This window comes from Pseudonaja textilis, chromosome 2, assembly GCF_049901715.1.
Source record: "Pseudonaja textilis isolate UNSWEBS1 chromosome 2, rPseTex1.2, whole genome shotgun sequence".
Lineage (NCBI taxonomy): Eukaryota > Metazoa > Chordata > Lepidosauria > Squamata > Elapidae > Pseudonaja > Pseudonaja textilis.
Genome location: NC_141991.1, coordinates 109,927,531 through 109,949,456, shown reverse-complemented (window position 1 = coordinate 109,949,456; position 21,926 = coordinate 109,927,531). Strand labels below are relative to the sequence as shown.

At 37.4% G+C, this 21,926-nt stretch overlaps 1 protein-coding gene across 2 annotated transcripts in view; it reads left to right on the top strand.

Moving 5' to 3' along the window:
* Nucleotides 1–21,926, top strand: part of ASPSCR1 (ASPSCR1 tether for SLC2A4, UBX domain containing) — a 78,453-nt gene that overhangs the window by 34,424 nt on the left and 22,103 nt on the right. For both annotated transcript variants that reach the window (XR_015741354.1, XM_026701867.2), the window contains exons 5-12: nucleotides 3,257–3,314; nucleotides 4,304–4,377; nucleotides 5,425–5,851; nucleotides 10,977–11,116; nucleotides 13,839–13,920; nucleotides 14,545–14,611; nucleotides 17,909–17,971; nucleotides 18,261–18,313. Coding sequence is in view for 1 of the 2 variants with exons in the window: in XM_026701867.2 (XP_026557652.1) it covers nucleotides 3,257–3,314; nucleotides 4,304–4,377; nucleotides 5,425–5,851; nucleotides 10,977–11,116; nucleotides 13,839–13,920; nucleotides 14,545–14,611; nucleotides 17,909–17,971; nucleotides 18,261–18,313 (964 nt within the window). In the remaining variant the exon portion in view is untranslated. The remainder of the gene's footprint in view (nucleotides 1–3,256; nucleotides 3,315–4,303; nucleotides 4,378–5,424; nucleotides 5,852–10,976; nucleotides 11,117–13,838; nucleotides 13,921–14,544; nucleotides 14,612–17,908; nucleotides 17,972–18,260; nucleotides 18,314–21,926) is intronic.

The window sequence follows — 21,926 nt, the reverse complement described above, 5'->3', positions numbered from 1 at the left end:
CGATCCATGGACTGGCACCAGTCTGCAGCATGCCAAAAACTGATCTACACAAACAAGCAAAGTCCCATCTGCAGGATGCAGGCAGCACACAAAACACGCCCTCTCTGGTCTATGGAAAAGCATCTCTCTACGGAACTGGTCTCTGGTGCCCAAAAGGTTGTGGGCCGCTGGTCTAGGAACTTGTCATTCTGCAAGATTTCTCTAACATGCTCATTTAAAACCTGCTATACACTGAAACATTAATTAAGTAACTAATCCAAAATGTGACAGCATAGGCAGGTCTCATTTCAATACATATGATCACTCCCCTTTGCAAGCTGCATTGATTACCAGTATGTTTTCAGGTGGAATTCAAGGTGCTGATGGTCACCTTTAAAGCCCTTTGTTGCCAGGGTTACTTATGGGATCATCTCTCCTGAATTGTTTCTGCTTGTGCCATCTAGACCAGCAGGAGGGGCATCTCTGGGCCCCATCAGTTAGGGAGTGTGTTTTTGGCAAGGTCGAGAAGTAGACCCTTTTCTCCCATGACACTCATCCATAAGAGAAAATAGCAGTGGTGGCGAAGTGGTTAGAGTGCAATACTGCAGGCTATTTCTGCTGCCTGCTGGCTGCCTGCAGTTTGGCAGTTCGAATCTCACCAGGCTCAAGGTTGACTCAGCTTTCCATTCTTCCGAGGTGGGTAAAATGAGGAACCAGATTGTTGGGGCAATAGGCTGACTCTGCAAAGTGCTTAGAGAGGGCTATGAAGCACTACAAAGCGGTATATAAGTCTAAGTGCTATTGCTATCCTCTGGAATATCCCTCTCCAGACCAGATTGGACCCGACCTTGCTGGCCTTTTACAAGACCCTGGAGACTTGGTTCAATGCTCAAATCTGGAGCCCTATGTGTGTGATTGGAATCAGTTTTCTTTCAACTGCTATGTGTTGTGTGGCTTTTTTAAAATGTGGTTTTATTATTTTATTGTTTTTAATATTGTTGGTTGCCAAGAGTTGTGTATTTGAAATGGCAGCCATATAAATCTAATAAATAATTGTGTTCCTTAATATTGATGTACCCTTGATTACCTTGACCAAGTACTTTCTGGATAATTTTATTTTTCCTTTGTGTGGTAGAACTGATCTTTTAGGCCCTGCTTTCCCCTGCCTCCCAAACTACAAATGTTTGCAAAAGGAAGGTATCTCTTTTTCTCTATCATAAATGTAACATAGATTTAAACAGTATTTTTTCCTTTAGGATCATCAGTAGAGAAAGTCTAAAGGGCCACACATGTTGTCTTCAGACTTGTAGAGAATTTCAACACAGTCCAAAAATGTCTTTGGAATTAGCAGGAAATGAGATAAATGCACATGTAAGCAAAAAGAGATAGAAGATATGCAAAATCTATTTATCCCAATTATTAAGCAAAGTGAGATAGCTTGATTATGCTGCAGATATTAGGAGATAGTAAGTGGCACTGATTTACAATTTTGGCAAATAGGCTGTGTGCCATATGACTTGCTGTCTTCATGCACATTTAAAGATGATTTTCATTTCCAGTGCTGAAGTTTCAACTCCCAGTCCGTTCAGCATCTTTATATGTGGAAAAAAAAAGTGGGAGTGCTATTTCAAAACATATTGGGCTGCTTCTGGCAGACGAATAAAGGAATTCAAGTTATGGTCATAATTGAAAAAAAAAAACTATAAAGAACGAGAATTTCCATTTGTAGGAGTCAGTAATAAGAGTTTACGTAAATTTAAAAGTAATACTTTCATCTTTTCACAGCAGTTCTATAAGTCTTTTGGCAGGTATTGCTTTCTGGAAGCACATATTATATTTTTATGTTGGATGCTTTCTGCTTGAGTTGATATAGAAACCTTAGATTTTAGAAGGGTTGTTGTTCCACTAATTTTAATTATTTTATTTTGAGTTTTTTTTCATCAAGTTGCTTTAGGTTCAGTCTTGCTAGATTTAAATTTTTGTTGTTTTTTTCTTTCAGTCCTGAAAATTATTGGTTTAGTCATATTGGGTATTTAATTGAAAGCCTTTCATTTCTTTTTTTTTCTTTTTTTCTTTTTTTTTATAAATAAATTTTATTGATTTTACAATTAAAACAAACTGACAACATATACACAAATGAAAAAAAAGAGAAAAAAGGGAGAAGAAAGTAGAAAGAAAAAATAGAAAACAATTAAAAACATTCTCATCTTCAACAGTTTGTAAGACCTCTTTGACAGTTATACAAGGGAAGATTGGGGGAGGGAAGGAGGGAGGGAAGGAAGGAAGGAAGGAAGGAAGGAAGGAAGGAAGGAAGGAAGGAAGGAAGGAAGGAAGGAAGGAAATAAATGCTCTGAAGAGTGCCAGCTATACAATGGTGGGAACAATACTGGTTAGACTGATGGTAGCAGATTCCTGAAAGATCAGAGAGTTGGAGGCCCAATGCATATGTCTACACATGTGCAAAATGATAGATGACTCTTTCTGCACCCAAAATGGCAGATGCATAAAACAAGTTAACACAGAGAGGGATCTAGTCTGAGTTTACCAACTGAAGATATATAAAACCAAAGAGACTGCAGATAATGATCGCCTGTATGTGTAATAGTTTATAGATTTAAGCCAGCACTCATTTGCTTTATTGCTTCCTTATATTCCCTCATCTGCCCTGGAATTCTTCAACTAATCTTGTTGTTGTTACTTGATAATAGTTTCTTTGCTTTACCACAATGGTATATAAGGTATCCTTCATGAAGATCAATAGTCCCTTGACAAAACAAAAACAAAACACTAAAGATGCACCAGCCAGTCTTGGTGTTTCCTACAACCCAAAGTGGCCATAGAAGGCAGTTCTCATTAACCAGACAGGAAGCATGTTTTAATAGCCAATAGGAACTGGACGTATGATTGCCAGCCTTTTCACTGAAATTACATAGATTGTAGATTGTTTATATACAGTAAGAGTTAAGTTGGGAAAAGGGAGAAAATATTCAACTTCAGTTGAATACAACTTCAATCTGACTCTGTACTGGGTTGGGATGAGAAAGAGATGAAGAACATATCTGAGCTTTGCAAGCCTTTTGTGCTGTGGTAAGTAGAAGATGAGTACGAAACCATTGAGTAGTAATATTTATAAGCTACTCTGGACTATCTATAGACTTTTCTCTGAAAAGGCTTAGAAAATTCACATAATGTACATTAGATTTGTTTTGGGACTTTTGAAACTAGAACAGAGATTTTTCTTCGATAGGGCATACTTCATTTTTATATTTCTTTGCAGGGAATATGTGGAAGAACAAAGTGAAGTGTCCCCTGCCTGTATTTACATGCGAGACGAAGTAAGTCAACAAACCCACTTCCCTGCCATTCCCCTTCATCTCCCATTGAAAATGACAAAATTATTCTGCATAGCTTTCCAGTGTGGAAAATACGTTCCTCCTTTTGACTCACTGAAGAAGGGAAATGGAAGGACTTAGTCTCTTCAAAGTTTGAAATATTTTGCGGGGTGAAGAAAAAAAAACCCCGCTGGAACATAATCATGGGCTGCTTAGCTCAAGCCTTTGAGCCCATAAAATATACTCAATGATCTGTTTGTGTGTTTTTTCAAGTTCTTCTAAAACTCGAGACTCACAACAGTGGTTACAGCTTAATAAATATTTGCTTTTTCCTTGTTTTGATCTCTGCAGGGTTTTTATTTTTGTTTAATGCTTTTATATGTTAGTACTTTAGAGTCATTCATCACCTACCCTAGAATAAATGCCAACCTCTCCTTCCAGGTACTGAACAGTTCATCCTTATAGTAGTCAGTGCTAGTTCTGCTATCCTGGAAGTGGAATACTGAAAGGGGTGGGGAGGAATGGATAGGCAAAATAAGCCTCTTCTAAGCTTCCTCTCAAGATACACTTGCCATCATATAGCTAAATGCAGTTGGGCATGTTTAAATTACTACTTGAAGATAGGAAGAGCATAAATTTATGAAATTGCTTAATTCCAAATTGGAGCTACGGTTAATCAAGGCTAGTGATAGATTCCAACATCTCCAATTAGATCTTTTTCAGTCCTGCTGTTTAAGATCTCTTTAAATGCAAATGTCAAAAATGAAATGTGGGATTTTATTTATACAGACCTAACACGATTTATAAAAAAAAAATCCTTAACACTTTGAACAAGGATCAACAAAAATATAGAATAGAAGCATTTAGAGGAAGAGTACATGAGACAGAGTGCTACATAATAGTCTTTGATACTTAAAATACTCAAATAACTTTTGAGCGAGTTGCCTTTTCAGAACTGATAAAACAGTACTGTATGTTCCTTTCTATTGTAGGTATCTGGGAAAACTGCTTTGGAGAAGACAAGTCTGAAGTCACTTGGTCTGACTGGAGGCAATGCCATTATCAGGTTGGGAAGAACACCGTTTCCATTTTTTTCCTTTTCCTTTTTGTTTTTTTTTTCTTTCTTTTCTTTTTGCCCAGGGGATAAATTTACTTTGTGGGAGTGAGTATTTAAGGGCATGTTTTTGAAGACCCTCATTAGTTTCGTTTGCCAGTAGCAAAGGTGCCTCCCCCCACCCCTTGTTGATATTGAATGTCCTGACCTGTAACTGGTGTTTTGTTTGGTGTTTAATGTACGTTTTATGTATAGTATATATCACCACTTTACATCCTGAAGGAGACAAGCAATATGCAGTAAGAACAATTAAATATAATAATCTATTGTAAAGCAATAAAAATGTAAGATTAAAATATTCAAAAAGGCAATCTGGTCCTGAAATTGATGTTTCCTTTCTGATGCCTTGATGATGAGTACATCTTCAGTTTCTTTTAAAACAGTTGGAGCTGATTGTACTTCCTTTGGGGGATAATTCCACAACTGAGACATGTAGTCCTTTGGCACTGTGAGAAAACCATCAGTAGTATCAAGTAGGCTTTCTCCAGGTCATTATAGAACAATGTTATTCTTTTAAAATAAGACTTAAAAATTATAAGAGCTGGCACAGGGCTTTGTATTCATTATCATATATTCCTTATTTAGCCACCTCATTTTGCAATTAGACATCTGTGGTTTGCAATTAGACACCTGTGCCAGCTAAGGTTATCTAAATTGTCCTCAAGAATACTCGCAAAACCAGTTAAATTCCCTGTTTACTGTGAATTGCCCTTTAAGGCTGTAAATTTTAACACTTTATCAAACTTAAACTTCATTAAATTTGGCAGAGCATTTTTTATTTTACGGTTGGACAGCATGTAATTATCTCAGTCTATTGTTCCTATTTTGCTACACCCTGTGAGAGAAATGCTTCCATTTGTTACTGGGGGAAAAAAACTGAATTCCATTTCCCAATAATATAATATATTTCTGTACTTTTTGACCGAAGAGGAAAATAATTTCTCCTACCTATGTATATACATAATTAAGCCTTCTTTTTCATGTCTCTTGTTTTAATAGAGTGAACACAAAGAAGGCTGTTTCCTCTGATAATGCAGAAGGTGGGAGCGATGAAATTATTGCTAAAGAAGTATCAGAAGGGTCAGCTTCTACTGAAGAGCCAGAGTCTGTGTCTTTTCCACACCTGCCTGCCTTTCCAAGCTCATCCTGCTCAAGTGAGCCTGCACTTGCCAACCAATGTACTGATAAGCAGAACTGGAGTAAAGGATATCAGGATAATTCAGAGGAGCTTCGTCCTTCTTTGGAGCTTATGCCTACCTCATTTGTCCCTTTCATGGGCAGTGGTCAGTGCCTGGGTGGTGGCTCTCCCACACCAGCACCATCTCCAGTATTGACGAACCAACCAAGTTCTCTGTCCAGTCCTGGAGGGCCTTCCAAGCCAAAGAAGTCAAAGAACGGCCAAGAAAAACTAAAGGAGCAAAAAGAGGTAGCGGTTTAGCTTCCTTTCAGTGTTCTTTGGGAGGAGAAAGTTCCGTAGGCCTGTTCTTTTGACAATTGAATCAATATGTTAATATATTCTCCCAAATTCAGGCAAAATTATGTCACATTCCCTGAAATAATTAAACCTTAAGTTTATTTTGTGTGATTTCTTTATAAGTGATACGATAGCAAACCTTTTCATAGGTGAATGATAGTACCCTTGAACATTTCAAACAGGGTGTCTCAAATCATTCATAATCTCTTCTTTTAATTTTCTAGAGCATTTATCTTGTTAGGTCTAACACAATTCATGATGAATGCTGTTCTACTTCGTTATTAGGAACTGGACGAAGACCCTCATTTAATCTTTCTGCATACGTTTGATGTCTTCAGTTCTGATATTATACTGAGACATGGATACACCCTCTTACATTGTTTTGCCTGTAGCCATGGGAATCCCTGCTATAACCTTGACCATCGTCCTTATGTTGCCAAAAGCATAGACTACTTAAGAGGTGCTCTTGGGAGCCTGCCCTTCTCAGACCCGGGTAGAGTTCTGTCTTTAGAGTGGCAGCAGGTTCTGCTGGAGCCTTCCCTCCCTCCCTCATATTAAACAATGTGTGACTTTGACTGCTGCTTTCAGGCTCTTTGATCTTGGGTGCCTTCGCCGCTGATTGATTACGTTGCATTCCCTCCTCCATTCCTTCCATTCCCTTCTCTTGCTCTCATCAGCAGCCCTAGAATGGGGCTGGCCACATGGCATCTGCTTTTTGTCCCTTTTTAGTGGGGTGGGGTGGGGGGGAAGAGAAGGGGGGAAAACAAAACAAAACAAATTATTTTTAAACATCAAAGGTCCATTTTAGCAACAACAACAAAAATCTTCCCATTAATGTTGTGCCTGTGTGTGGGTTTTTTGTTTTTGTTTTAATTTGATGGAAGAAGCTGGATAAAATCTGCCGGCATCCCTCCACTTCTGGGCTAGGACTGGTTCACAGACAAGCTATGCTTTGAATTTGATGTCAAAACTTTTAATTGTTAGAAGGTAGCTTCAACGCCCCCCCTCCCCCCTTCCCCTAGAGATCAGAGAAATTTGCAATGCGGGAGGTTTCGGTCTTATCCGACATGTTTTTTGGAAGTTGTAGCATGCCCCTCACCTTTCAATTCTGCAGCACAGTAACATTTAGATGGGTAATAGATAGCTTTGAGTGGCTTGACCACAGCACTATAATAATCCTAGAGTGGAAGATTCTGTCATAGGTTGAGTTTGGGAGTAAAAACCAAAATAGGTGAAAAAGACAAGTATGTTTATGTTTATCTTTCCTTTAACTGCCTTGTGCTGTAATTCCTGGAATGGAAGAACTGTCTTAGTTCAAAGAGATTATCCATCAAATCATTCTGTCACCAGTCCGTGTTATATGTATTGTGTAGCTGTTGCTTGTCCTCCTCCTTTGGAATCTGTAATTGGAGAATTGCTCTTAAGAACTGCATTGTGGAAACTGAACTATTATTCATTCATCAGTCTGTAGCTCCATATCTGAAACAGAGTGCTGATCTGGCAATTGATTTTGTATTGGTGGTCTACTAGAATAGCTTTGATACAAGAGGACCAGTGCTTTTGTCTTCAGTGTTGGGCAGCAAGCCCTAGCCAAGTGGGATGTTGCCAGTGTCTTGGGTTTGTTTAATAGTAGAGAGGAATGTGTTGCATTGTTTTCACCCTCAAGTCAATTACTTGTTTCTAGACATAGTCCTTCTGGAACTCACATCAGATTTTGGAAGTCTTAGCTGTTATGAGGAGAGTTAACAGTTTAATACTTTCTATTTGAAAGCCCTGTCTTCCAAACTACATTCGGTGCCAATTACAATTTGAAAGTTCTAAGCAATATTTTTCAGGATAATTATATTGATGTGATAGAAATTTCAGTTTTCAGGCATACGGTATAACTTGTATAATAAGTTTTATGTGGGGCATAGAAGACCAGCTGGAAGAAGAAAAAGAGAACATAAAATAAACTGGTTATATGAATGGGATACCTGCCTCTAAAGCTGAAATTTCACTCTCATGGTTAATTTTTTTAAGCTAAACATTCATTTGTGTTAATTACTATATTTGCTATTCCTTGTGAGTTCCTTACTTTACCTACTTTAGTTTGCTAATCTTTGCTATTGCTATAATAAATAAAAAATATCTAGTGGAAGATAATTGATGGCATTTGGTTCTGGATTAATTATTTGGTCTTATGGAGAATCTATCAGAAGTCGTGGGAAGTTTATTTATCAGGCATTAATAAAAAATTGATAGGGACTATCATGCAGTCCCATAACATCACCACCCCCACCCATTATCCATTCTGTTCAAATAATTAGATCCTCAACTCCCGTTTATATTTAATGGAGGCAGGTGACAAATTACTCGGGTTTGTGAAGTTGTCAACACTCTTTCTTCTAATCCAGGAGGAGGAGTCCATGACTCTCGGTTCAAGACGGTTGATCATTTACGCTGCAGCCCAGTCTCTAAACGTGAGGCGACAGTAGTCATTGTGAAAGGACAGATTGGCAGCTCGCGGGTACTCCTTGTGCTTTCTGCCCAGGGAAAGCTACAATCAGGCTCCTTCACCCTCTAGTTAGATCTGACTCTCCTCAAATTTCTAAAAGTAGCTGAGGGTCCACCCACGCAACCTCACTCTTTTAACTTTCCAAATTACCCTCCCATGCCCACAAATAGAGGAAATCTTGCCTTGTAATTTGTGTTGTCTCTACTGATAATTGAGAGAGGCTCCTTCTATTCCCAGAGGGCTTGTTCAGGGTGGGGAGGGGTGGTGTTGCTGGAGAGAAGGCAGGATGATAGGACAGAAAATGGGTGGGAAGTGAGCAAAAACAGGGTATGCTAGAGACGTCCAAATGTGGGGGTAAGGGGGACTAAAAATAGGACTATCCAAGTTCACGGAGTCTGGGGCCAGGCCAGGCCGGGCAGATCATTGATGGTCAAAGATGCTAGTTTTCAAAGCAGCCTATTAACCATACAGACCAACTGGTGCCATCGCTTTGTAGCTCTGGATTCATAATGTGTCAGCCAAGTTTCATTGCACAGTATTTACTTCAGTCTATCAGAACTAACAGAGCCTAGCCCATGCATAAGTTTCATGTACCAAATGGAAACTTGACTTGTACTACAGGACCGTTTCATTTAGTAGATTTTATTGTGTAACTACACCAGTGTGTGCATTTTAGTCAGTCAGTGCCGAGGAAAGAGTCTTTTTTTCTTTCTAGCCACTTCCGTACAGTACTTTCTATACTGTTTAGTCTTTCCTGAGTCTAGATTTTCTACAGCAGGTTTATTCATCTGATTGACTACTTTCCACGGGTAAATCTATGTTTACGCAAGGATAAGTGATATATTGTTTCAGGCTGTATTGAGATACATTTGCTAGTTTTAATAATAATAATAATAATAATAATAATAATAATAATAATAATAATAATAATAATAATAAAGATTATAGTACTATAAGCAAATAACTGTTGAAAATAAAATTTACTAATTTCATTCCAAACTATTCATTAAGATTTTAAAAACTAAATAGAATAAATTTTAAAAAAGAAAAGAAAAAAATGTGAATAAAAATAGTATATCAATATAATAATAATGACATAACCCCCCCAAAAAAAAATTAACAATGCTATAATATATTCCTTTGAATGTTTTGCATCTCCAATATTAGAAGAATAAAAGATAGCCAATCTTTTTGGAACATTCATTGGAAAGTGCAGTATTTTTTAATTTTTAATGTGAAACTAATGTAGATTTTATATTAAAAGAACTACCCTGGATAAGTTCCAAATAGCTTGTTTATCATCCAATTTTATTTTAATCTTTTTAAAATTGTTGATAATATTAAGTTGCTGCTTAATTTCCATAGAAGCCTTTTCTAGTTTATTTGAAACAACTGGGTTTTTTGAGAGTTGCTAAAGCTCCCAAATCAAACAACATAATAAATAAACTCTCTGTATTACTGTTTGGATGGCGTGGTTATTTGTATTCATTAAATAATCTTTCCAAGTTTTTAAAAGTATCGATTATAAATGTTTGGAAGAACTAGCATTCAGTGTTTTCCAATAAAAAGTTCTTACTTCCATTTTTAAATAACCTGCTTACTTACATAGGATTACTATATCCAGGCTATAAAATTTCAGCTAATAACTAGATGACACCAGAAAGATCCAGCTAAAACATGGTGATTCTTTGCTTACAGATCTAATTCAAAAGAGTTTGTATAATACGGATATAAAAAGTAGCATTTTAAAAAACCCCTAGAATCATCGCTCTCTGCCTGAGAAGGACGTATGATAGATCTCTAACCTAGATTGACAGATTGTAGTCAAACATAAATTCTAAAGATGGTGCTGTAAGTCAGTGGTGGGATTCAAATTTTTTTACTACCAGTTCTGTGGGCATGGCTTGGTGATCGTGGCAGGAATGGATACTGCAAAATCCCCATTCTCTCCCCACCCCATTAACCTGCTTTCCAGCTCCATTCTCCTGTGCAGGGCAACAAAAGAAGACCCAGCCGATCACCTGAGACTCGAGAGGCAGAGAATAGATAGGGGCAGGGCCAGACAGAGGTGGCATTCCGAACTACTCAAAATTTCTGCTACCGGTTCTCCAGAACTGGTCAGAACCTGCTGAATATCACCTGTGGTGCTGTTTTATATAATGTATACCAGTGGTAGTCAACCTGGTCACTATCGCCCACTAGTGGGCGTTCCAGCTTTCATGGTGGGTGGTAGGGGTTTTATCCCCTACTTTATAAATCACCATTACCATGGAACCGGTGGGCGGTTAGAGAAAACTTCATTACTAACAGAGATACAAAAGTGGGCAGTAGGTATAAAAAGGTTGAGTACATACTCTATGAAAAGTAGGGTAGGAATTTACATTAGGAAAGATGATAGCATAGGTCAGTTATGAAGTTACGTATGTAAATAGAAACATTCAAATATATTGCTCAGAAATGTTGGGGGATTACCATAAATCTCACATTTTTCTAAGTGCAAAGATTATATTTCTTATGCTATGTGAATTCTGTGCCTTGATGGATTCAAGCATCAAGCTTTAATTTATATTCACTCTACAGCATTTGGAACGAGAGCCAATTGTGTGCCATCCTGATCTTCAAGAGCCATCAGATTCTGATTCACAAGATCTCCCTGATGAGTTCTTTGAGGTTACAATAGATGATGTGAGAGTACGTTTGGCCCAGCTCCAGAATGAAAGGTAAATTTATTTTTCACTAGTAGTTAAGTAATTATTTTTTATGGCCAGTGTGTAAATAATATGGATTGGTTCTCTGATTCTGACAGAATCCTAAACAATGAACACACTCGGGATTTACTTCCCAGTTGTACTTAATGTTCTTCATATTCTTGGAGCTTTTGCTTCCAGTTGAATGCTTACCTGCCTAGAGAGAAACTTTATGCTTTTCTCCAAATACTAACTTTGTAGGAGGAAAGCTATATTAGTTAATCTGTGATAACAAAAAAAAAAAAAAACAGGCCAAGTCTAACAGCACCTATCAGACTAATAGCACCTATTTTGATTAACAAACTGTATTAAAAGGCATAAACTTTCTGAGCCACACTTATTTCCTTAGATGCATAGAACGCTTACACTGATGTAGGATTTAAATTGGAGTAGAGGGAATGGGAATACAGGTCAGTTATGCAAATTGCAGGTTACATATAAGCCAGTTTTCCAAAATGAAAACCAAGGCTTTAACAGCACCATTTAGCAGGAGTTTTCTGGACTTGCATTAAAAAGTTTCAGGTAATCTCGATAGATCTCAACAACTACAACCATTATTGTTTATTGGAAATATAATTTTATTTTATCATGTAAAAACATATGTTTGTTAATGACATAAAATTAGTTAGAAAAGGTACTACCGGATTCTCTCTAAATGCTAAAGAAACTGACATCAGTGCAGTATTTTCTTAAACATGATTGTTGAGACATTAAAGTATCATGTACTTCAAAGAAAGAAAGAATGTAGACTCAGGAGTAGAAGATAAACCCACCTGTACTGTAAATATCTTATTTAGATAGTAGACTTTAATTTCCTTCGTAATTTGTAACTTAAACTTTTTAAGTAGAACAGGTTTTTTTAGCCACACACATTTTTGTTTTTAAAGTCTTGACAAATATATGTGGATGACAATTTCTGTTCTTTGCGATGATGCTGAAGATTCTTTGGACTAGGATTTTCTTAGTTTTTTCTAGTTCCTAGGAATTCCAGCCAATACATCTAGGTCTCAAAATTGCTTGGAAGTTTTTTTTTACATTGTCATCTGCTTAGCGGCATCTATTATAAACACTGGAAAAAGGATGGATGGATGGTCAACAAAGCTCATGGTTTCTTTGTTTATATGACAGTGTACGCATTTAGTTCCCTTTGATCATAGAGCAAGTCTTCACAAGTGTTAATCCGAAAAGCAAGTCCGAGCTACTTTTAAGTCAGAATATCTGTGTCCTCTGAATTGTGATATTCCTGGTTTGAAATCTGGACTCTTCATCTGCAGGCAAAAGAATCTAGAAAGTTTCCATATAATGGGACTATATACAAGGAAGAAACGTCACAGGGGACAGAGTTTGCCCAATTGTTGACAGATGCAAGAGATTATAGAGAATTCCTAGAGAATATTTCAAAATAATACAATACTTCACATTGCATGTTGGAGATAGCATAGGATGCCCCATTGAAAATAGTGATTAGGATATTGCATTGGTGCCAGTGAAAACTCTGTGCAATTCCACCTTCAGCTGAAGAAAGGCAGTGGGTAACCTGAGACTAATCACTCTTTCATCTCAATCTACCTCACAGGATGCTTTTGAATAAAAGTGGGAACAGAGGATTTTGAGTATACTACCTAGAGCTCCTGAACAAAAAAGTGGGATAAACAAATAACATAGAATGAAAGCACTTTTGTTAATATGAGCAAAGACAGTGTGCTAAATTGCAGAAGATATAGTTTTATTGTTTTCTTCTAGCTTTTACTAAAACTCTGTAAGCACACAAGGTACTACTCACACTTTCTAAATATTCATATGTCTTGTAGACTGTTTTTCTTTCTCTTCTGCAAAACATGATAGGCTATAAATTAATTTCTATAAATATGTCTAAAAGAAACCTTCCCAAACTGGTCACTTTCTAGATGCATGAGCCTAAACTCTCAAATATTTCAGCAGTGACCATGCTGGCTGGAATTCTGAGTTAAGGACTACCCATCTGGAAGATCTCTGACTGAGAAGCGTTGCAGAGTTGTATTTATAAGCTCACTGTCAGTTCTCCATTCATAATAAATACTTTATATTTATCTGTCTTGAATCAACATTTTAAATGCCAAATTAATTATATCTGTCTTAACTTTGAACAATTCTTTTTGATATTGTAGGATAGGATTTTGTTGCATTATGATGTATATAAGATTAAATTTACCTCTTCGTTGACAGTTTTCTTTTATAGGTTGACATAAAAATCGATAAATTGTGTATAAATTATAGTGACATGGACAGTAATTTTCTAAAATAAGACAACAACAGAGATTCAACTTTTATGGCAATTCCAACTTTTATAATATATTCTGTGATGCATTATAATAGTTTGTTATTAATCAATAAATACTGATGCAGTCATTACTTGTAGGGCATAGGTATGCTTTATAAAAATATGGTTGTCGATTTCCAGTATTTCAAAATTAATTGTCTGATATATATTTAAGAAAATGGAACAAGATGTTTTTGTTAAAATGACTGTGCAGGTTTTGCAGGATACAAATTGCATTTGTCTTTTGAAGAATAAGCTTTAGTGTGCTAGGTTAATGATAGCAAAAGGTTCGTATCAGAATGAATAGATACAGAAGTTAAATTGATGATTGAGTAGCAGAACAGGGTTGAGTTGATCTCTACTTATAGCAGTCTGCTAAGCCTTGTCTCTTCTTAGGAGGTGTTTAGAAGAAGTTCCCTTGATGACAAGGGCACAGCAAGAAGCTCAAATGAAGAAGAAATTGGAGCGTTATTCAAAGGTAAACTTTTTTGTGGCCCTGTGAAAAAAAAATCTTCCACTACTGTTTTCCCTTCTTTTTACATGAATTGGAAGAACTGGAATATTCACTGAATAGCAGTAAGTGTTGTCTTGTTTTAGGATTCCCCATGAAAGAATTTTTAAAGCAGGACGGTGGACAGATTTCTTTCATGTTTTGTTCTGCATGTTCTTTGTCCTTTTGGTGTGAGATACAAGAGTTCTGTTGCTAAAATGAAGTGAGAATACTTAGCACTTATACAATGCTTTTAAAGTATAACCTTCTTGATCAAATGCAGAAATTACCCAATTAATTTCTAGTAAGGATAAGATTTGAATTTACACTTACACTTTTCCTTCCATCTCTGCTACTTCAGCTGAACATTGCTATCCCTGAGTGGTGCAAGTATGAGTTTTCTATGTTGCAGTTTGTTTTAAAACATCTGTGTGGGTTGATTTCCACCGTTCTAAAAAGGCTCCCGAAAACTACATATATAATCTCAGCAAGCTACATTGCCATTCATGAAAAGGAGCAGGTTTTTGAAAATGGGCTGGTATTATTCAAAAGTGCATGAAACTAATATTTCTGTTTATGTGAGTAGATGCCTGATTCTTTGCCTTCAACCAGGTGGTGCTACGTGTTTACTTCCCAGATCGTCACATTTTGCAAGGTTTCTTTCACCCTAGTGAAACAGGTAGGAATACATCTTATCTCCCATCTACTGCTTTATATAAATAATCAGTGCCTGGCTATCAAGCTAACGTTTGTGACTTTAAAAGATTTACACGTCTCTAGCTGCTTTATTTTACTGCTATTTTAAAAGTTTGTTGAATGGAAGACTGAGTTGTATGTATGATAGCTGAGATTGTTTTCTAAACAGAATGTGTTTCCTACAACTGCCTGCTGGCTTCTTTTTCAGACCACTTACCACGGCATTAGTTATGCCCAGATGAGCCCATTGAACAAGCAGGGTGTTGGTCTAGCGTAGTTTCAGCCAGAGCCCAAAAAAGAATAGGAAATACTGGAAAGAATGTGAATCAATCACTCTGTTTCAATGTGCTGGGGGTCAAAAGGAAAGCCAGATTCCTTGCACCTTTAAATAGCCAAAATCTAGGACTTTTTAACTGCAAAGTAAGATGTGCACCCAAAGAGATGGCCCTCTTTCCCATTGAACGATTAATCCCTCTCAGGTGTGAAACTTGATGATATTCTTTGCTTGATTGGACTCCAAAAATACCTCTCCTGCTGGATCTAATACAGCAGATAGAGACCACCACAGAGTTGTGGTCTTTTAAGTATCCTGTGTCCTTCATGGGTGACAAACAACAGCTGGAATTGCACATGCAAGTCTTTTTGGAGTCAGTATGGTTTGTGTCGCAAAGGTAAAATGCCACATTTGCCCACAGGATATGCTCCATTCGATTCAACTTCATTTTTCTGGATACTCTTCAAGGGTAGCCTCAGGGAGAGCTTGTTCCCTAGTCTATTCAGTAGTCTGTTCTGCAGGTGACAATGAATGTCCATGAGCAGAGCCTCTTGATCCAGGAAAAGAGGCAATTGGTTTGCAGCACAAAGATTTCTCAGCTCTTCCATAATCCAGGAGGAACGCCAGGATCCGCAGTGGAGGAAAGGGCACATAGGCATAATATGATACAAAGGCCCAGCTACCTTTTCATTCCAAGCAGTGACTAAGGCTTAAGTTAACCTGTGCATGGAGCCTTCAGGGATAATCCCAAGCTCCTTCCAGAGCCTAGGACAGAGGTCCCCAACCCCCGGTCCAAGGACCAACGCTGGTCCGTGGCATGTCAGAAACCAGACCACACAAACAAGCATGCAAAACCATGCCCCCCTCCAGTCCATAAAAAAAATATCTCTCCATGGAACTGGTCCCTGATGCCCAAATGGTTAGGGGCCCCTGGCCTGGGAGGTTCACAATTGTCCTCAGCAGTTAAAAGTCCATGACTCTGGAGATCGGGCCAGAGTCTGTAACTAAGTTCAGGGGACTGGAATATGGAACTGGCACCAAACACCAAGTCTGTGTTCCCTGAATGTGGCCCACCCCCCCGCCCCCCGTATCCTGCCACATCTTTATCTAATACCGAATTGATTTTCCTGTCTACTCTTAAAACCGCTGAAATTGTTCACTCCCCCAACCACTTGCTGACCTTCCCCAGCCTATTGTGAGTAGGTAAATTTAATGTTTCTGTTTTCTTATTTCAGGGTGTTTAGTTTACTTTATTGTCATTGCACCTCATACACCAAAATCAAACCCCATCTTCAGTGCACATCATGACCATGACCATGACCATGAGAATAAACACAAACACACATCCTTCACTCTTCACACATTGAACCAGAAACCCCCGACACCACATCAACACTGCACTATACAGTAGAATTCAAAAGAACTACTGCCCTGGGATAGAAGCTGTTTTTCAGCCTATTTGTCCTTGTTTTTATTATTCTGTACCGTCTGCTAGATGGTAATAGTTCAAAAAAAAGGGTTCCCAGGATGAGATGGATCTTTGAGAATGTTTTGAACTTTCTTAAGTCAGTGGGAGATCTAAAGCTCTTCCAAAGAGGGGAGAGGGCAACCAATGATCTTCTGGGCAATGACGTTAACCTTCTGGAGTGCTTTCCTATCTGCCACTGTGCAATTGGCAAGCCCTACAAAGGTGCAGTAAGTTAAGATGCTCTCTATGGTGCAGTGGTAGAAGGTCACCAGCAGTTTTTCATTCAGTTGTTGTTTTCTGAGTAGTCTCTGCTGGGCCCTTTTGACCAGGGCTGCAATGTGGCCACCTCAGGTCAGGTCCTCTTTTAGGGTAACACCCAGAAACTTAAAACTGGCCATTTACTCTACTCGGTCTCCATTGAAAGCAAGGGCTGGATGTCTGATCTGTTCCTTCTATAGTCCACTATAAACTTCTTGGTCTTATTGGTGTTGAGGACCAAGTTATTGTCTCCACACCACGAAAGCAACCGGTCCACCTCATCTCAGTAGGCAGACTCATCCCCCCCCAGAGATAAGTCCCACCACTTGACAGGTTGAGTTAGGTTAGGTGAAATATATCAGATAGGAGATCTGGCTTAGAATCATAGACTTGGAAAGGAATCTAGAGACTCCATTCCTACTTTATCCAAATTTATTGCTATAGCAATATTAATAAATGATTATCAGTTCTTTGCTTATAAATTTGCTCATGATTTAATTAGGGCATCGGTTGGAATTTTGACAGACTAATGATGAAATCCACCAGCCTCTGAGGCAGTCAATCCTAGTGTCTGATAATTTATACCACCAACTTTTCGTGCTATATAAATTATATAGAGGGCTTATCTGGATATTTAGCTGGATCTGCAATTTTTATATGTGCTGATTTGGGAGAACATAAATATACAGTACTGCATCTTCACTGTATTACTTTTTGCTTTTGAATGGTTTGGCCATTACCTCCACTTAGAAGTAGTCATGTTCTTTGTATCATCTCTCATTATCATCATGGCAGTTCCCAGTCTCTGCTAGTAAATATTTTCCTTATATATTTCTTAGATAAGCAGTGCTGCTTCAGCTGTTTCTGAAGGCAAGAGATCTTAGATAATTTATTATTATAAGACAGAAATCATACAAAAACCCCTGTCAGTTTGGGGTGGGCAAATGTGCTGGAAGAGCTTGTGTAATTAACCAGTTTTAATTCTTGCCTGCAAGAATAGAATTTTTATAGTTGAAAGATAGCTAACATTTCACCAGCCAGTCTTCTAAGGATGGAGAAGGACATTTTAAATATAGAAGCAAAATGTTCCACATAAATGCTGGAATCAAAGGGTGAACTCAGTAAAGATGGTGGTAATTTAAAGCTTCTGCTTTCTACTGTGTCAGTCTTTGAGATAAGACTAAGTTGGTATTCTCTTTAAAATATATCATCAAAGAAATTGATGCTCATAATGTATGTGCAGCTCATACTAAACCATTTTTTTTTGCTTTATTTAACAGTTGGTGCTCTGAGGGCATTTGTGAAAAGTCTCCTTGTAAATCCAGATATATCGTTTTATTTATGTAAGTTCAGATTTATGTTTTATAATTTTTACAGATAACATTCTGGATCTGTTGTTACTATTGATTTGGAGAAAATGAGTTTTACAAGCCATACACTGTATATTTATATATATATATATATATATATATATATATATATATATATATGTATGTATGTATGTATGTATGTATGTATGTATGTATGTATGTTGTGAGACATATACCTTACTTCCATTGTGCCTAGACCTTTCCTAAACCACCTTTGTTTCCTTCATCTTGTTCCCTAATGAAAATATTGTTTTTATTGTAGTTATTACACCACCCAGATCCATTCTGAGTGACGATGGCATGACTCTTTTTCAGGTAATAGTTATATCACTCATTCAGTTTTTTAAAAATTATAAAATAATTTTGTTTTTTCAGATCAACAGTGATTAATTTTGTATATCTTAATCAAATGAAGGATAGATGAAATGGCTTAATTTCTTGTGGAGCTAGAATTTCTTGAAATGCTTCTAGCTCTGAATATGGGTGATTCTGTCAATAGTTCTTTTATTCTAAATTGCGAAAATATATCTTACTGATCCTCTAATACTTGGTAATGAGTGGAATAATGGATTGTTGATAAAATAATGGCAGCATTAATATGGGAGGATACTGGATATTAGAATGGGTGCAGAATTCATTGATCTGGAAAACACTCTGTTTCATTCCAGACCATGCTAAGTCTGTGATCCGACCCTAAAACATGCCTGTTTTATTTATAATGCAATGTCTGGAATACCAGAAAGCAATTGTACTTCCAAGGAGTTACTTCTGGAAACTGCTGGACCAAACCTGAAAAGCCAGGAAAGATTCAGCATTGTCCAGAAGTAAACAAAACATTCTGGAATTCTACAGAATCGTAGTGATATTTTTATTTGGCTTAAGCCCTCTTTATTTTTTTTAGCATGTTACATTTCTGGATCAGTGACATTTCCTTATCCTAGTTCTTACAGATTTAACTGGGTTCACTTTCTTGGAGTTAAGGTTCTTCTGGATGAGAGTTTCATTATATATTCATTGTTTCTCTATCACAAAATGTTAAGGGGGAACAAGCAGTATTATCGTTCATTAATAACTGTTTCATGATTTCTTACCAGCATTTTTCTAATTAAAGATAATCTGCTACAGAGGGAATCTTCAAAATATTGTTTAATATTGGTTAAGAAGGGAATAGCTACAGTTGTGCTCATAAGTTTACGTACCCTGGCAGAATTTATGATTTCTTGGCCATTTTTCAGAGAATATGAACGATAACGCAAAAACTTTTCTTTCACTCATGGTTAGTGGTTGACTGAAGCCACTTATTATCAATCAACTCTATTTACTCTTTTTAAATCATAATGACAACAGAAACTACCCAAATGACCCTGATCAAAACTTTACATACCCCAGTTCTTAATATGGTGTATTGTCCCCTTTAACATCAATGACAGCTTGAAGTCTTTTGTGGTATGTGTGGATGAGGCTCTTTATCTTCTCAGATGGTAAAGCTGCCCATTCTTCCTGGCAAAAAGCCTCCAGTTCCTGTAAATTCTTGGGCTGTCTTGCATGAACTGCACGTTTGAGATCTCCCCAGAGTGGTTCAATGATATTGAGGTCAGGAGACTGAGATGGCCACTCCAGAACCTTCACTTTATTCTGCTGTAGCAATGACAGTTCGACTTGGCCTTGTGTTGAGGATCATTGTCATGTTGGAATGTCCAAGTATGTCCCATGCGCAGCTTCCGGGCTGATGAATGCAAATTTTCCTCCAGTATCTTTTGATAACATACTGTATTCATCTTGCCATCAATTCTGACCAAATGTCCTGCGCCTTTGTAGCTCACCCATCCCCAAAACATCAGCGATCTACCTCCGTGTTTCACAGTAGGAATACGGTGTACTTTTCATTATAGGCCTTGCTGACTCCTCTCCAAATGTAGCGTTTATGGTTGTGGCCAAAAAGCTCAATTTTGGTCTCATCACTCCAAATGACTTTGTGCCAGAAGGTTTGAGGCTTGTGTCCCTGTGCTGTTTAGCATATTGTAAGTGGGATATTTTGTGGCATTTGCATAGTAATGGCTTTCTTCTGGTGACTCAACCATGCAGCCCATCTTTCTTCCAGTGCCTCCTTGTTGTGGATCTTGAAACAGCCACACCACATGTTTTCTGAGAGTCCTGTATTTCACCTGAAGTTATTTGTGGGTTTTTCTTTGCATCCCGAACAATTTTCCTGGCAGTTATGGCTGACATTTTAGTTGGTCTACCTAACCGTGGTTTGGTTTCAACAGAACCCCTCATTTTCCACTTCTTGATTAGTGTTTGAACACTGTTGATTGGCATTCTCAATTCCTTGGATATCTTTTTATATCCCTTTCCTGTTGTGTACAGTTCAACTACCTTTTCCCGCAGATCCTTTGACAATTCTTTTGCCTTCCCCATGACTCAGAAGCCAGAAACGTCAGTGCGGCACTGGATGAAAGATGCAAAGGTCTGTCAGGAGTCCAGGAACTCAATGACCTCTTATACACACCTACTTATTACAAGCAAATAGATCACAGGTGAGGATAGTTACCTTTAATAGCCATTCAAACCCCTTTGTGCCAACACGTGTGCATGTTATCAGGCCAAAATCACCAGGGTATGTAAACTTTGATCAGGGTCATTTGTGTATTTTCTCTTGTCATTATGATTTAAAAAGAGTAAACACAGTTGATAGATAGTAAATGGCTTCAGCCAACCACTAACCATGAGTGAAATAAAAGTTTTTGTGTTATCATTCATATTCTCTGAAAAATGGCCAAGAAATCATAAATTCTGCCAGGGTATGTAAACTTATGAGCAGAACGGTATATAGTATTGTAGTCTTTGAGTAATAGGAAGTATTTCTCTGGATCGTCTAATTAAGAATCATTGAAAACAGATCATTTCCTGTGACAGTACCAAGTGACAAATAAATTCGGGATCAAGGTTTTTAAATAATTAGAAGGTGTTGGTTTCAGCTACTTCTAATGCTATATATTAATGTATTTTTCTGTTGAATGAATATTTCAGGATGCAACAAGGAGAAAGACACCTAAGGTGGATTTCTAAGCACTAAAACTCCTTTGTAAATTTGAGCATTATTGTGATACAAAGTTGCTTATCCATTTAAAACTACAGTACTAGTTCCTTTGAGCAAGGCAACATTGTCCTTCCTTACATTGGGTAGCATATTTTTGCTACATGCGTCCCACATGCCAAACAGAATAGCCTTTGATTTAGCCAATCTTCCATGTTTGCCATGTTTATAATTGTCCCAAAGCCTGTCTCTTAGTTCTTAAAAGAATGTGGGAAACATTATCTCTCTGTAGAACCACTGATTGGTAAATAATGAAGGAAGATGCTGATCTGTCCTCTGCCTGCAAGCCCTTGTATCTTGTTCTTATTTGGGCACATTAACTGCCCGTGCTTATTACTCAACTGTCTTGTGATACTATAGTCTTATTTTTAGTTTATATAACTACTTCTTTGCAAAGTACATGGGGTATTAAGCACGAGAGAACAATTCATGTTTCATTCTAACCTTTCTCTTCTTAAGAAAAATATGGTGTTAATATGGACTGAAAGTTTGAATATGTGCCCCGAACAGATTTTGTTCTTCTCATTTGCCTTGCTTTTTGGAAACAGATATGTCTGTACCAAATTATGCCAATTTTCTCATGCTTATTTCTTTTATTCTATTTTTAACATAATGGTCTTATTACTATTCTGTGTTTTACATTTTGTATTTGTATATGGCCTAATGACTAGTCAGTAAAGTACTACCACTATCAAGGGGTGATGAAAAAAAAAGTATATTCTTGTAATGGAAATGTTAAAAATATTGGAGATAGCTCAATTATCTTATCATCCTGGGTTCATTTCCCAGAATGAATAAAACAGCAGTGGTAAACCTTAGGTTATTTAAAAA